General features: G+C 41.7%; 1 protein-coding gene across 1 annotated transcript in view; it reads right to left on the bottom strand.

Moving 5' to 3' along the window:
- pcdh15a (protocadherin-related 15a) overlaps window positions 1-13,581 on the bottom strand; it is a 213,709-nt gene that overhangs the window by 70,207 nt on the left and 129,921 nt on the right. Inside the window, exons 21-22 of the mRNA XM_053621203.1 lie at window positions 12,006-12,230; window positions 953-1,069 (exon numbers count right to left, since the gene is read on the bottom strand). Coding sequence (XP_053477178.1) covers window positions 953-1,069; window positions 12,006-12,230 — 342 coding nt within the window. The remainder of the gene's footprint in view (window positions 1-952; window positions 1,070-12,005; window positions 12,231-13,581) is intronic.

The raw sequence follows: 13,581 nt of genomic DNA, 5'->3' as shown, positions 1-13,581 counted from the left end.
AGATTAGAGGCATAAACGTCTTTCTATTTTGTGAATTTTTGTGAAGATTAATGGTGAACAAGTGCACACTGCACTAATCAGATTAATTGCACATAATCTTCATGTAGGGTAATGTACAGATTAATATTATATTGTCTGTACAATACTAATGATAGTATTAGTAATTAGTAATAGTAAATAGAGTTGAATTCTGGGAAACAGCAAATAACCGAATTGACTTTTTCTGCTAGTAATATATTTCAGTAACAAAACAAGTATATTTTACTAAAACTATGTGGAAATGTTTATTTACGTAAATTTTTGCCATGGTATATGTCTGGTAAGGAACCAGTTAAATGTAAAAATTGGACCATGTGATGGGTTTATGCAGACCATTAGCCATACTATTATATTATCCTTACACATTACTCGCTGCTATATATCATAATGCTTGTATTCATATCTGTAAAGTTCAATATACAGCGCTACTGTTATTTATTTTATATTATGTACACAACATAGATGTTTAAATGTTTTGTTTTTCCTTTACATTTTGTTCTTAATATAATTAAAATAATATAAAATAACTTTGTTGTCAGAACTCTACAATTCATGAATTTCATTCTGCTTTTATACTTTTTATCACCGTGTAAACTGTGATGCGATAATACACCAAAATCAAATCAAATATATAGTCAAATATACCTTAATAGTTGTATTATGCTGCATCATGCTGCATCACAGGGCAGTGTAACACACCCAGAAGAAAGCGCTATCCATCCTGCTTTTCCTACCTCGGCTCACAGAGCCGGACAGCATGATTGGCTATCATGTGATTGATAGTTGAAAGAGTGGATGTGGCAACGTCAGGATTCAAACTTGTGATCTCTGGATGTTAGTGTGAACGCTTTTTTGTTGGCACCCTATTTTTGTAGTTCTGAAACCTCTGTCAATAACACATGTGGTTACTTACGGGAGGGTCTTGATCAGTTGCGAATACTGTTGTGATTAACGTTCCCTTCTCAGCGTTAGGAGCCACCATGCCTTTATAAAGAGGCCGAACGAAGACTGGAGTATAATCATTCACATCCTGAAACACACACACACACACACACACAGTTCAGACAATCATCTTTAACGCAAAGTCTACTGTTAAACCCACTGGTAAAAAAAATACAGTAATCTAAAAGAAAATCTACATAAGGATATTATCCATTCTAAGTGAGACATGATGAAGAATGGAGAGGTAATTACATGAAGGACAGTGCTATCTTTCTTTCAACACCTGAATGACACTTAAATTCACCTAACTTAAAGAGCACTAATCCATAGTGAATAACATGATGGAAAAAGAGAGCAGATTCTTTTTCATTTAGGCAGTTGTTTCTATGTGGGTGATCTTTTTAATTACAATTTTTGAAAAAAATAAATCAATACTTTATTTGCACTCTACAAACAGGTATTAAACAAAATATACAGTGTCATGAAGCAGCCTATTAAATAATTCTTAATAACTTAAATAAATTTTATCAATAGAGCCCACAGGAAAATGATGTAGAATTGCAGTAGCACCAGAGCTAAGGTAGCATAGTGTGATGAGTTAGCTATTGAAGGTCTTTCAGTATATGTCATGCTGCTGGGATGAGTGTTTTCAGAAAGAAAAAAAAAATAGCAATTGCATTGGTGCATAACAACATATCAAACTTTCACTCAAATGCTATTCTATGCTATTTGAAACAGCTTGATATGTAATAAATAATTTTACCTCCGTTTTCCTGCACAAAGTTTGTGCTTTTCATGTCATGACATGACTTACTCGGCTCATGAATCTTCTCATCTCTGCAAACAAAATCAGGCTTGGAAATCACGTGATAACACCGTATGGTAACATGGGTATTTTCAAAATGCGATAGTTTTTAGCCTGTAAAGTCTTTAGGCTACTGAGAATACAGGGATATTTTGCATTTTGAAAATACCTTTGTTACCGTACCTGTTACATGTGATTTGCAAGCCTGATTGTGTTTGTTATTCAGATAGCTTAATGGTAGAAGTTTGCTAGGTTAAAATATGTTTGTGTAGAATGTGGCACACAGAGTGTTCAAGTGAAAGTTTGACATGTCTGCGCTAGAAAGTTTATGTTTAACATATAGCAGTTGCAGATAAGTTGCATGCAATTTTTTTTTCTTTCTGTGAGACTGAGTTATTTTATTGTTGCACGTGGACAATCCTCTAATATACTGTGGTTAATTTTGTATTCTACTTAAGGGATAAACCATGGCTAGGTGTGCATTGCACGATTTTAATGCACGACATGGACTCAAGAATCACGGAGTGCATTAAAATATGTAATGCACACCTAGCCATGGATTATCACACTTACACCATGGTCATTGCCAGCATTGACAAGTTAAAGCTGCTATTGATGTCTGCAGTGCAAAATTTGACTAAAGGATAAAAATAACAGTTAATTAATTGTCAAATGTTATAATATATATTATATATAAGCATACACAGAGAAAGTGCTGTGATAAGATTACATTTATTTGAATGAATTATAATAAATAGTTATTAAAGATAGAGAGAACGAGAGATTGTGTGTGTGTGTGTGTGTGTGTGTGTGTGAATTACCTGTGCTGTGTCTGTACTAAAAATTAAGTAATAATGAGTTTAACTACTGTATGCAACTGTAAGTTATTATGTTTACAATTGTTTATAGGCAGCGCATTCATTTAGAACAGTCATTAAATTGACCCGAGTATTCAGACCAACCATGGGATAAATTCATATCATGAACATAAATATCATGTTTCTAGCTTTTAGTCAATGCAACACTATAATGTAGCAATGAAGGATTAATAAAAGTTTTTCTTATGTCATCTGACCTTATTTCAGTTTGTCTTACCTTTGTCTATCGAGTGGAGATGTAATGGTAGTGCAGCCCCATTAAATTAGGTTTTAAGAGCTACTATGAAGACTCCCTGCAGATTTTATCAGAGGAATGCACATACACAAGAGCAGCTCTTTATCACCTCTCCTGCTCCTGGTCAAGGCACATCAATTACTCAATATGAATACTGAGACTATACCCAGAGAGACTGGAATGTGTACATAGCCGGAGTGGTTTTAGGATGGTGAGTAAATATGCTAGTCAGGAGTCTAATTAACAGGTGCTAATTAATACTAAACATCCAATGAAAGACTTTACATATATATGCTCAGTGCAGATTATACGTTAGCTATTTCAGATGGTTCAGAGGAAAAATCTGATGAAAAGAGAAATCATTTGAAAAAGAGAAAGGATGATGGAAAAGTTTTTCTCCCTCCAGCAAAAAAAAAAAAAACAAGAAAAAAACTTTAGAGCAGTCCCAAATATCATATGACTCACCCCATATATTACTGAAATACTTCAACTGAGGATTCAATCTCATTTTTTCCTAGCCAACCTCTACTGCAGTAAATCACTTGGCACACTTTGGTAAGGGTGAATTTAATTGGCTTCCTTTAATAACAAATTCTGATACAAGATGTCTCCCCAATGTCTTGCGATTCAAGTCATTTCTGAAGGAAAGTGTCAGACAGCATAGGATTCATGCTCTTATTTGTATCAGAACAAAGATGTCTTAGTTGTTTGCCACACCAAAAACCAGAGGAACACAGGGAACTTTCAGTATGTAATTCTATGCCACAAGAAAACAGCCAATGTGATCCATCCCCATAAGGCTCTAAGGGAAGAATAGCAAACCTAAAATCCACATGAGGCGAGAAGTACAAAGAACACAAAAGCACAGCAGGTTACACTGGGAGGTGGAAGTTTCCTTGTGAATCCATTTGACTGGCGTCTAACCCACGTCTATAATAAAGTGTCAAATTTGACAAGACGATAAAGTGATACAGTGGAAACATCTAATGAGTTCACTGCTTAATCTTTATATTAGCTTTTGGTGAAGATATAATGGATTTAAGAATCACTCACAGACACCACCAAATGCATAAATATTCTAAACAAGTGCATATTCTATAGAATTAAATTTGTGCCAAAAGTATTGAATGTAACTTTTCAAGAAACAAACAAAAATATACAATGAGAAAGAAGAAAAACACTCTCATACTGAAAACGTCTGGATTACACATGTAACCCTGTTCCCTGAGAAGGGAACAAGATGTTGTGTTTAGCATAACACTATGGGAGCGCCTCTTGCGCACGACTGGCATCTGAAGCTTGTGTAAAATCATGCCTATTTATAGGCCTGCCACGATCAGGTGACATGGCAATTAAGCACGTCGCATGATATAAATATTGCACCTGTGAACTGCACCATCAGCCTCTATTATCTGAAGTGAAGACGCAATTCACAGGCCTGCCCTGGTATGACAAAGCTACGCAACGTCTCGTTCCCTTCTCATGGAACAGGGTTACATGCGTAACCCAGACGTTCCCTTTCAAAGGGAACTTCGACGTTGCGTTTAGCATAACACTATGGGAATGAGAATACCCACTCCGTCATACCGAGGGTACGGCCTGTTCAAAAAGACCCAGGCCTGAGGGTCACTGCAAGACACTCAAGCCCGGTGTGGAATGAATATCCAGGCTGTAATAACAAATGAATGTGTGTGGCATAGACCACCCTGCAGCAGCACACACATCCTGTAAGGATACCCCTTTGGACAAAGCCTTAGTGGAGGCAACCGCCCTAGTGGAATGAGCCCTTATGCCCAGAGGTGTAGCGAGACCGCGCGCCTCATAAGCAATAGAGATTGATTCTTCTATCCAATTAGAGATGCGCTACTTTGACACAGCATCACCTCTACTGTCACTGCAAAAGCAGACCAGCAGCTGCTCCGACTTACGCCACTGGCCGGAGCGGTGGACGTAAGTACAGAGAGCCCTTACTGGACACAGCAGGTCCATCCTCTCTTGTTCCGTTTTTTTTGTGAGGAATGGAGGAGGGCAGAAAGCCTGCAACACCACAGGGTGGGCAGCAGATGTAGGCACCTTAGGAATATAATCTGGCATAGGATACAGGAAGGCCTTGGCTAATCCAGAGGCAAAGTCAAGACAGGAATGGGCAACAGAGAGAACTTATAGATCTCCTACTCGCTTCAGAGATGTCAGGGCCAGCCGAAGAGCTACCTTTAGAGTCAGAAGCTTCTCAGAGGCTGACTGTAAGGGTTCAAATGGGGCCCCTGACAGACCTTCCAGGACCACAGAAAGGTCCCAGGAAGGTATGCGCGGCCTGCAGATGGGCCTCAGCCATCTGACACCACGCATGAACCTCGAAGTTAGAGGATGTTGCCCCACAGAGGCTCCATCAACAGGGGCATGGCTGGCCGAAATGGCGGCCCCATAAGCCCTGATTGTAGAAGGAGCCCACCCCACTGAGAAACGTTCTTGTAAGAACTCCAGGACTGTAGCTATTGCGCAGTTCACTGGGTCTAGCTGACGTTCCTCACACCACAAGACAAAAAGCCACCACTTGAGTGCATACAATTTCCTTGTGGATGGTGCTCTAGCGTTTAACATGGTCTCTACAACCTCTGTTGTGAGACCAGAATCTATGAGCTGGTGCCCCTCAGGGGCCAGACCCACAGTTTCAATAGTTCTGGCCTTGGGTGATAAATCAGCCCTCCAGCTTGAGACAGTAGATCTCAAATGGGGCACCTGACAGACCTTTCAGGACCACAGAAAGGTCCCAGGAAGGTATGCGCGGCCTTCAGATGGACCTCAGCCGCCTGACACCATGCATAAACCTCAAAGTTAGAGGATGTTGCCCCACAGAGGCTCCATCAACAGGGGCGTGGCTGGCCGAAATGGTGGCCACGTAAACCCTGATTGTAGAAGGAGCCCACCCCGCTGAGAAACGTTCTTGTAAGAACTCCAGGACTGTAGCTATTGCACAGTTCAGTGGGTCTACAGTGGATCCCTGTGGATGGGAATCTCCCAAGGAGTGCCATCTAGCAGGGATATTATCTCTGAGAACTATATTCGAGCTGGCCAATAAGGTGCTACTAGCAGCAGACATAGACTGTCTTGGCGAACTCTCGTTAGAACTTGTGGGAGCAGAGCGATCGGGGGAAGCGTACAGATGTGAACTCGGCCACATGTGCACCATGGCGTCCAGTCCTAACTGTGCGGGAGAAGTAAGGGCGAACTACAGCGGGCCGTGTGTTGTCTCCTCGGAGGCGAACACATGCAGTCCCACTTGGCCAAACCTCGCCATATGGACTCAACTACTTGTGGATGGAGCCACCAATTCCTGGGCCTCAGACCCTGCCTCAACAGGATGTCTGCACCCACATTCCAGTTGCCCAGAATGTACATTGCACTCAGTGACAAACTTTCCTTCTGCCCAGAGAAGAATTAGTTGTGCCTGCCTGAACAGGGGGTGCGGACATAATCCTCCCTGCTGGTCATATATGAGACCACCGCTGTGTTGTCTGTAAACACATGGTGACCTCTCAATTGAGGAAGAAGAAATTTCAGTGCTAGAAATATGGCCCACATTTCTAGGCAACTTATACGCCGCTCCTGATGAGGGCCGCTCCAGAGAATGTGAGCTGGACAGCTGTCTAAGACCGCGCTCCAGCCTGTGAGGGGGGTGTCTGTCAATACCGTCTTCTGCTAAGGAGACACCCCTAGAGTGTGACCCAAGACTAGAAACCAGGGACAATTCTCAGAGCACATAGGCATCGCTGCGTGACAAGGTTTCGTCCTTGGATGAAACCCCCAACTTCTCAGCCACCACTGAACGGTCTCCTGTGCAATAGGCCCATAAGCGCCAATAGTCTCCAGCTTTATCTTGCTCAGTGTTGATAGGATTGACCCTACGCATGTTGGGGATAGAAACGTCCTCATCGTAGTAGAATCCTTATAACCCCTAGAAAAGTTGTCCACTGCACTGGGGAAAGCATACTTTTCTGAGGTTCAACCTGAGCCCCAAGCTCTTCATGTGGGCGGGAACAACATCTCAATGTTGAACAGCCAGTTCCCTGGATCGTGCTAGAATTAACCAGTCGTCCAGGTAGTTTAGTGCGCGGACGCCCTGGAGTCACAATGGAGCCAGAGTGACATCCATGCACTTTATGAAGGTGCGAGGGGATAAAGCTGGCAATATTTCTATGTGGAAATACGCACCTTTTAGATCTATCATCACAAACCAGTCCTCAAACTGAATCTGTGTAACGATAAGTTTGGGCATCAGCATCTTGAACCTGTATGTCCGAAGAGTACACTTCAGATAACCCAGATCTAAAATTGGTCGCATACTCCTATTTTTTGCGGACCAGGAAATAACGGCTGTAAAAACCTCCCTCCCTCAGGGAACGGGGTACATGTTCTATGGCCCCTTTGTCCAAGAGGGTTCTTACCTCCTGCGCTAACGTCGGGCTCTGGTCTGTGCTGACTACTGTGGTGAGCACCATTACTCTGAACCGGGGGGGGGTCGAGCTCTAAACTGGACCCGGTAACCCTTTTCTACGGTAGACAGAACCCATGGAGACACATTTGGCAGTAGGTTCCACGCTGCCAGACAGTCTTTTAGTGACGTTAACTATTCCACATTCTATTGGAGGGAAAGCATCAGATTTTCGTTGCCCTGTGACAGCTTGCTGACCGGAGAACACTGAAAACTTGGGACAACCTTGGGTAGGGGAGGCCCTACAGTAGCACTGGGGGCTAACTGCCCTAACAACCTCATGTCGCCTGGTACATCCCTCCACGGCCCCTCAGGACCGCTCTTCTTTGCCTGCTTGACCTTTATGACCATTCTCAGATCAGGCCTAGTAGCAGGCCACGACTGTGGCCGCCCGGTTCCCCAGGCTGTCTGCAGGGGTTGGCGGGCTGCCATACTCGCCTTCTGTGTCTCCCTTGCACTAGTGCTGGCCCATGTGTGAACTCGACACAACAGGGAAGGAACTGGCTGAATGCCGCCATATGTCGAGCTCACTCAGCAGGTCTGCTTGGTAGGCCTGCAACACTGTCATTGTCTGCAGTGACCCACAAGCAAGACTACTACTGCATAGGCCTTGCCCACCAATGTCACAGTGGCCTTACACGGTGGCTTGGATGGCAAAGCCATAGTTAAATAGCCATGCCGTTCATTCCCCACAATGGCCGAATAAGCCAATATTGTGGGGTTATAAATACGGCTTATGCATGGTTTTCCCCCAGAAGCCTGATATTTTGTCATGCACTTCTGGAAGAGAGGGGAGTTTTCTGCAGTGTGAGGGATTTACTTTCACTGGGGAGAAAAAGGCTCATCCAGCCTTAGTAATCACTTCAAGCAGCTCTTTATATGCTGCTCTCTTTTAGCACATCCTTCTGGCTCCTCGGAGTCAGAGAGGAATTATTACTATAATTTTTATGTGTGTGTTTTTTTTCTCTTTTTTTCCCTTTTGGCTTTCCATAGCGGAAGGAGGAGTCGCGACGCGTGCTCCAAAATCCAGCGGAGAGCCGGACCCGGAAGACAGAGCAAGAGATAGCGCAGTGCTCGTCTCCGGCTCTTCTTCTGGATCCATAAGAGATCCCCCGGACCTGAGACGGCTAGCTGCCTCGGCAGCAGCCAGCCCAGATCCGCGAGGCTCTGAAACCCAACTCCCTTCGGCTTCCAAGAAGAGCGCAAGTCGTGAGCAGAGCTACCTGATGTAGGCATTACCATGCGCAGCCTCTCAAGGCTACCATCGTATGCTTTACCCCTAAACACTTCACCCAGAAAGTGTGCACTACTCCCGTGATGAAACGGGAGCAATCCGTAACACACTTCCTGAATTTTCTCACTCATATTTTTCTCTGTCGCTCATTTTTTTTTTCTTCTTTTTTTTTTTTTAAAGGTATAGAAAAGTCCAGAGATTTTGAGAAAAGATAGAGAGGAAATGAAGCATCTTTTTGTTTATTTACACAAACAACTGACGTGCAGTCTCGCTGAAGATAATAACGCTGATGGCGCGGTTCACATGTGCCATATTTATATCACGCGATGCGCTAAATTGCCACATCACCTGATCATAGGCATGATTTTACACAAGCTTCAGATTTCGGTCACGCACAAGAGGCGCTCCCATAGTGTTATGCTAAACGCAACATAGAAGTTCCCTTTGAAAGGGAACTGTGAACTCAGTGGCAAAATGTTACATGGTCTTCAAATAAACAGCATTCAGCAATGTTAACCCTCTTACCCCGTGTGGCCGAAAAACCAGCTTGCCTGTCTTTGATCTATTCCCGTAAGGACGATATACCGGCTTGGTCGTCTATGCCAAATACCCGTAAGGCCGATATAGCGGCTTTACAGTGTAAACGTTATCCCCGTAAGGCCGGTGTACCGGCATTACTCTGCTATGATTCCTTACTTATATAATTATTATTTTTTAACCCGGAAGGTTGATGACGTCATGGCGTCACGACGTGATTATGTTATTACGCCGGCATTACGATGAAGATCCAAGCGTGAATATTGGTGTAATAGTAGAAGTGAACTAAAAATGCCAAAGCGAAAAGCTAATCGTGTTCCAGCTAAAGTTATACCTACAGTGAACACAGGTACATCTAAAACAGTGAAAAAAAAGAAAACATACACAGTTACACAGGCGAGAGTTAGGATTCTAGATAGTGACAGCAGTGAAAGTTCAGGCGATGTTGAAACCGAAACCGAAACTGATAGAGACGCAAACTCTCCTGATTCAGACCCTGATCTGTTTTCATCTTCAGCATCAACCAGTGCGACCGACACTGCAGGGGTCTGGAGTCATAACGGGACCATTTCTGTGCATTCGTGAAAACACTACCTGCTGGTCTGATTATCACCAGAATATTGAATTTTGGCGCTAAAATGCATGCATTTATTTATTTATTTATTTATTATTTACTTGAATTTATTCAAAGGCATTGACCACGCTGATGCTTGTATGGTACTTCTAAATGAGTATAAGGATTTTAGCGAGCATTTTTCGTCATTTCTCAAGAATTGTGCTCTAAGTGGAGTAAAAACACTGAACTGCTTCATTTTCAAAGTAATATTACACAAATACATTATTATAAGTTGTTTCAAGGCCTAAAAATGTTAAAATTAAAATGTTGATTTTGGGGCCAATTTTGGCCTGGGAACTCAGGGTTGGCATGCTGTTTCTATGGGGAATATAGGGTTGTGGGACATAATACTGTGGGAACTAAGGGGTAAGAGGGTTAACCATTGTATAAGCTTCGTTTTCACTAATCATGGTTTATGAATGCGCCGGCAGAGTTTTCGTTTACGCTTTCAAAGTTTTCATTTACACTCTGCAAGTTATCGTTTACCATTTTGGCACAAATCTCAAGTGTGGGTGGGGCTTAACAGCGATTTACTCTCATTAGCCAGTGAGATTTGGATCGACAGCTCGAGTGTCCAGCTGAGGAGGAGGATCATGATGGTGATGATGACAACGACGATGATGAAGCTCCATGCCGCTCCTAAGAGCTCATCTTGAAAAAATGGTCGACACTACCCAATATGAGACCTCAAATATTAATAACGAACTAATATACTAACTAAGTAAGTAAGCAATTTCCACTGCAAAGTACAAACAATATACAAACAATATAACTATACAGAGAACCGCATACACAACTCTCTCCAAAATTCACACCACTGAAGTCTCTACTACTTGGTCAGGGAGCTATCAGAGTGTTTTTCTTCTTTCTCATTGAATATTTTCGTGTGTTCTTTTCTTGAAAAGTTACGATCAATACTTTTGTAACAAATTTAATTCCATAATATTTTCACGTATTAAAAAAAAAATCTAGTCAGCACACAAGTCAGGATCCATCAATGTCAGATGTCTAGGATACAAGACAACCTGTGAATTACTTCCCTCAGTAACATACACACACACACAAATGCACACACACAAGCTAATCAGTCCATTTTGATCCTATGGCTAATCTTCTGAAACACTGGAGACTTTCCCTCCCTCATACTGTATATGTGGATAATTGCAGTCCAAAAGCTAATGAGTCATTCAAGACTGAAATAGCTGCACCACCACTGTAACTTGCACTCAGACATAACTGTCACACACATCACCGTTAGCCAAGTAGAAAACAGATTCATACTGGCAAAAGATCCAATGTTACACAGGTCTCTTTAACTGACAGTGATGTACCTCTCCACTGTCTATAGCTATAGCTGTAACTTGTCCAGCTAATTAAATTCTGAGAACATATTTGTTTGGTATTGATGGAACCTGTGATCCTTCCTGACCAGGATAAAGTGGTAAATGAAGATGAGTCAGAGATGAATAAAATGCAGGAAGCCCACCAATAACACAAAACTTTGCCTTTGCTGATTGCTATAGACTAAGATACTATTTGAAATGATACAATCATTTTAAAAGATCACATTTAAGTACGTTACAGGAATTATGATCAGGTAATTTTGTGCTGAAAGTGACAAGTTGAAACAACAGACATTGTAAGACTTACACTAAATGTTATGGTTTGTTGCTAAGAAGGAAACGAGATAATCTGTGTCTTTGGGACAAGGATTTAGTGAGTGAAACATGAGGGTCATGAGAGTACAACTGTAGTACAACGACATCACTAACTTCTTACTATGAAAGCCCTAAGTGACCATGCATTATTTTATATAAAATATCAAAGTAAAAATTAATCTGTTCATCCATGATGCTGCAGGATTATGCTAAGCATTTGCTGCCTCCAGAACAATCAAAACAACATGTTGTTATGTCGAGTACACAGAAAAATTAAGTTGTGATCACAAGAAAACAACTTCTATCTCAATATCACGAGAAAACAACTATTTTGTCATGCAGAGACCATGAGAGAATTAAGTTGAGATCACAAGAAAACAACTCTTGTTTTGTCAAGATCATGAGAAAACAACACAGAAAATGAATAATAATGCACGGCCACTTAGGGCTTCTGTAGCTTACAGCTAAAATGGCCAGTGATGAATTTAAAGATATTCCCATAGATGTTTAAGAAGCCAATGAAAGAGGTTGGGTGTTTGCACCGTATTCAGTATTGCCAGCTGACTTACCGTTATCCTCACTGTAACTGTAGCTATTCCAGGGGGCAGGACACCTTCATAATCCAAAGCCTCCACCTGGAACGTGTAGTTAGTACCATCTCGACCAAGAGCCTCAAAGTCCAGAGACTGCAGCACTGACAGAGCTCCAGTGATCCTGTCCACTGCAAACAGCTGACGTGCTGCCTCTGTCCTTATAGTATATGTTATATTAGAGATCAGATCTTCATCTGTAGCCTGGAGAGAGAGAGAGAGAGAGAGAGAGAGAGAGAGAGAGAGTGAGAGAGAGAGAGAGTAGTAGTGGGAGGAAGTTTGTAATTTGGTTAAAGATACAGACAATGCCATTAGAGATAGCAACAGTGTCTTTATTTAAGGGTAGTTAAGGGTTGAGTTTACATTGCTACATGAAATCCACATACAGTCCCCTCTGGAACTATTGTAATGGCAAGGCCAATTCATTTGTTTCTGCTGTAGACTGAAGACATTTGGGAAAGAAATACAGAGATGAGCCACAAAAGTTCTGGAACCAAGTTTAACCTCAACCAAAGTGTAGAGAAAGAAAGGATCTGCTCATGATCCAAAACATGAAAGCTCATCTGTGAAACATAGTGGAGGTAGTGTCATGGCTTGGGCTTGCATGACTGCTTCTGGAACAGGCTCACTAATCTTTATTGATGATGTAACTCATGATGGTAGCAGCAGAATGAATTCAGAAGTTTACAGAAACATTCTGTCTGCCAATTTACAGAGAAATACATCCAAATTAATGGGGAGGCACTTCATCATGCAGCAAGACAATGATCCAAAACACACTGCAACTCAACAAAGAACTTCATATGGGGGGAAAATGGAAGGTTTTACACTGTCCAAGTCAAACACCAAACCCTAACCCTATTGAGCATGCATTTCACCTCCTGAAGAGGAGACTGAAGCCTGGAAAAGCATTGCAAAAAAAAAACAAAACAATGATTTGGTGAAGTCAATGAGTCGCAGGCTTGATGTGGTTATTGCCAGCAAGAGATATGCAACCAAATATTAAGTGTTATTTACTTTAATTTACTTCAAGGCTGATCTGTTCCTATATTTTTGCTCGGCTAAAAATTGGGTGGTCTGATACAAAAGGTTCTATATTTTATGTTGTTTAACACATCTTGATGTAAATACCAGGAAATAAAAGCTGAAATCCTAAACTCTCGTCTCAGTCATCTTTTGTTATCAAACCCAAATATCTTTGGTGATTAGCACGAACAAATGAATTGGCCTTACCATTCCAATAGTTTCAGAGGGCACTGTAAGCCTTTCTCTACAACTTACCTAAACGAATGACAATATCACAACCTCGTAACAATATGTTATCCACATATTCTCAGACTCTAAATTAAAGCAAGCTTTGATATTTGACATGTCATGTGTCATTACAGTGATGTCACTCTGACATGCCAGAAGTAGACTGAGCTACAAAGTTAGCTGTCATAATGTAAAATCCATCAGCCTGCAAAGTGATAGAACATGACCTTATGTGAACACTTGACTCAGATGTTATATGACCTTGATGTCAACAAGAGCAATCTTTATGAGAGCAGACACT

The sequence above is a fragment of the Ictalurus furcatus genome, chromosome 3 (assembly GCF_023375685.1).
Source record: "Ictalurus furcatus strain D&B chromosome 3, Billie_1.0, whole genome shotgun sequence".
Taxonomy (NCBI): Eukaryota; Metazoa; Chordata; class Actinopteri; order Siluriformes; family Ictaluridae; genus Ictalurus; species Ictalurus furcatus.
Note: the sequence above shows the minus strand (reverse complement) of the source record. Positions and strands in the feature narration are given on the sequence as shown.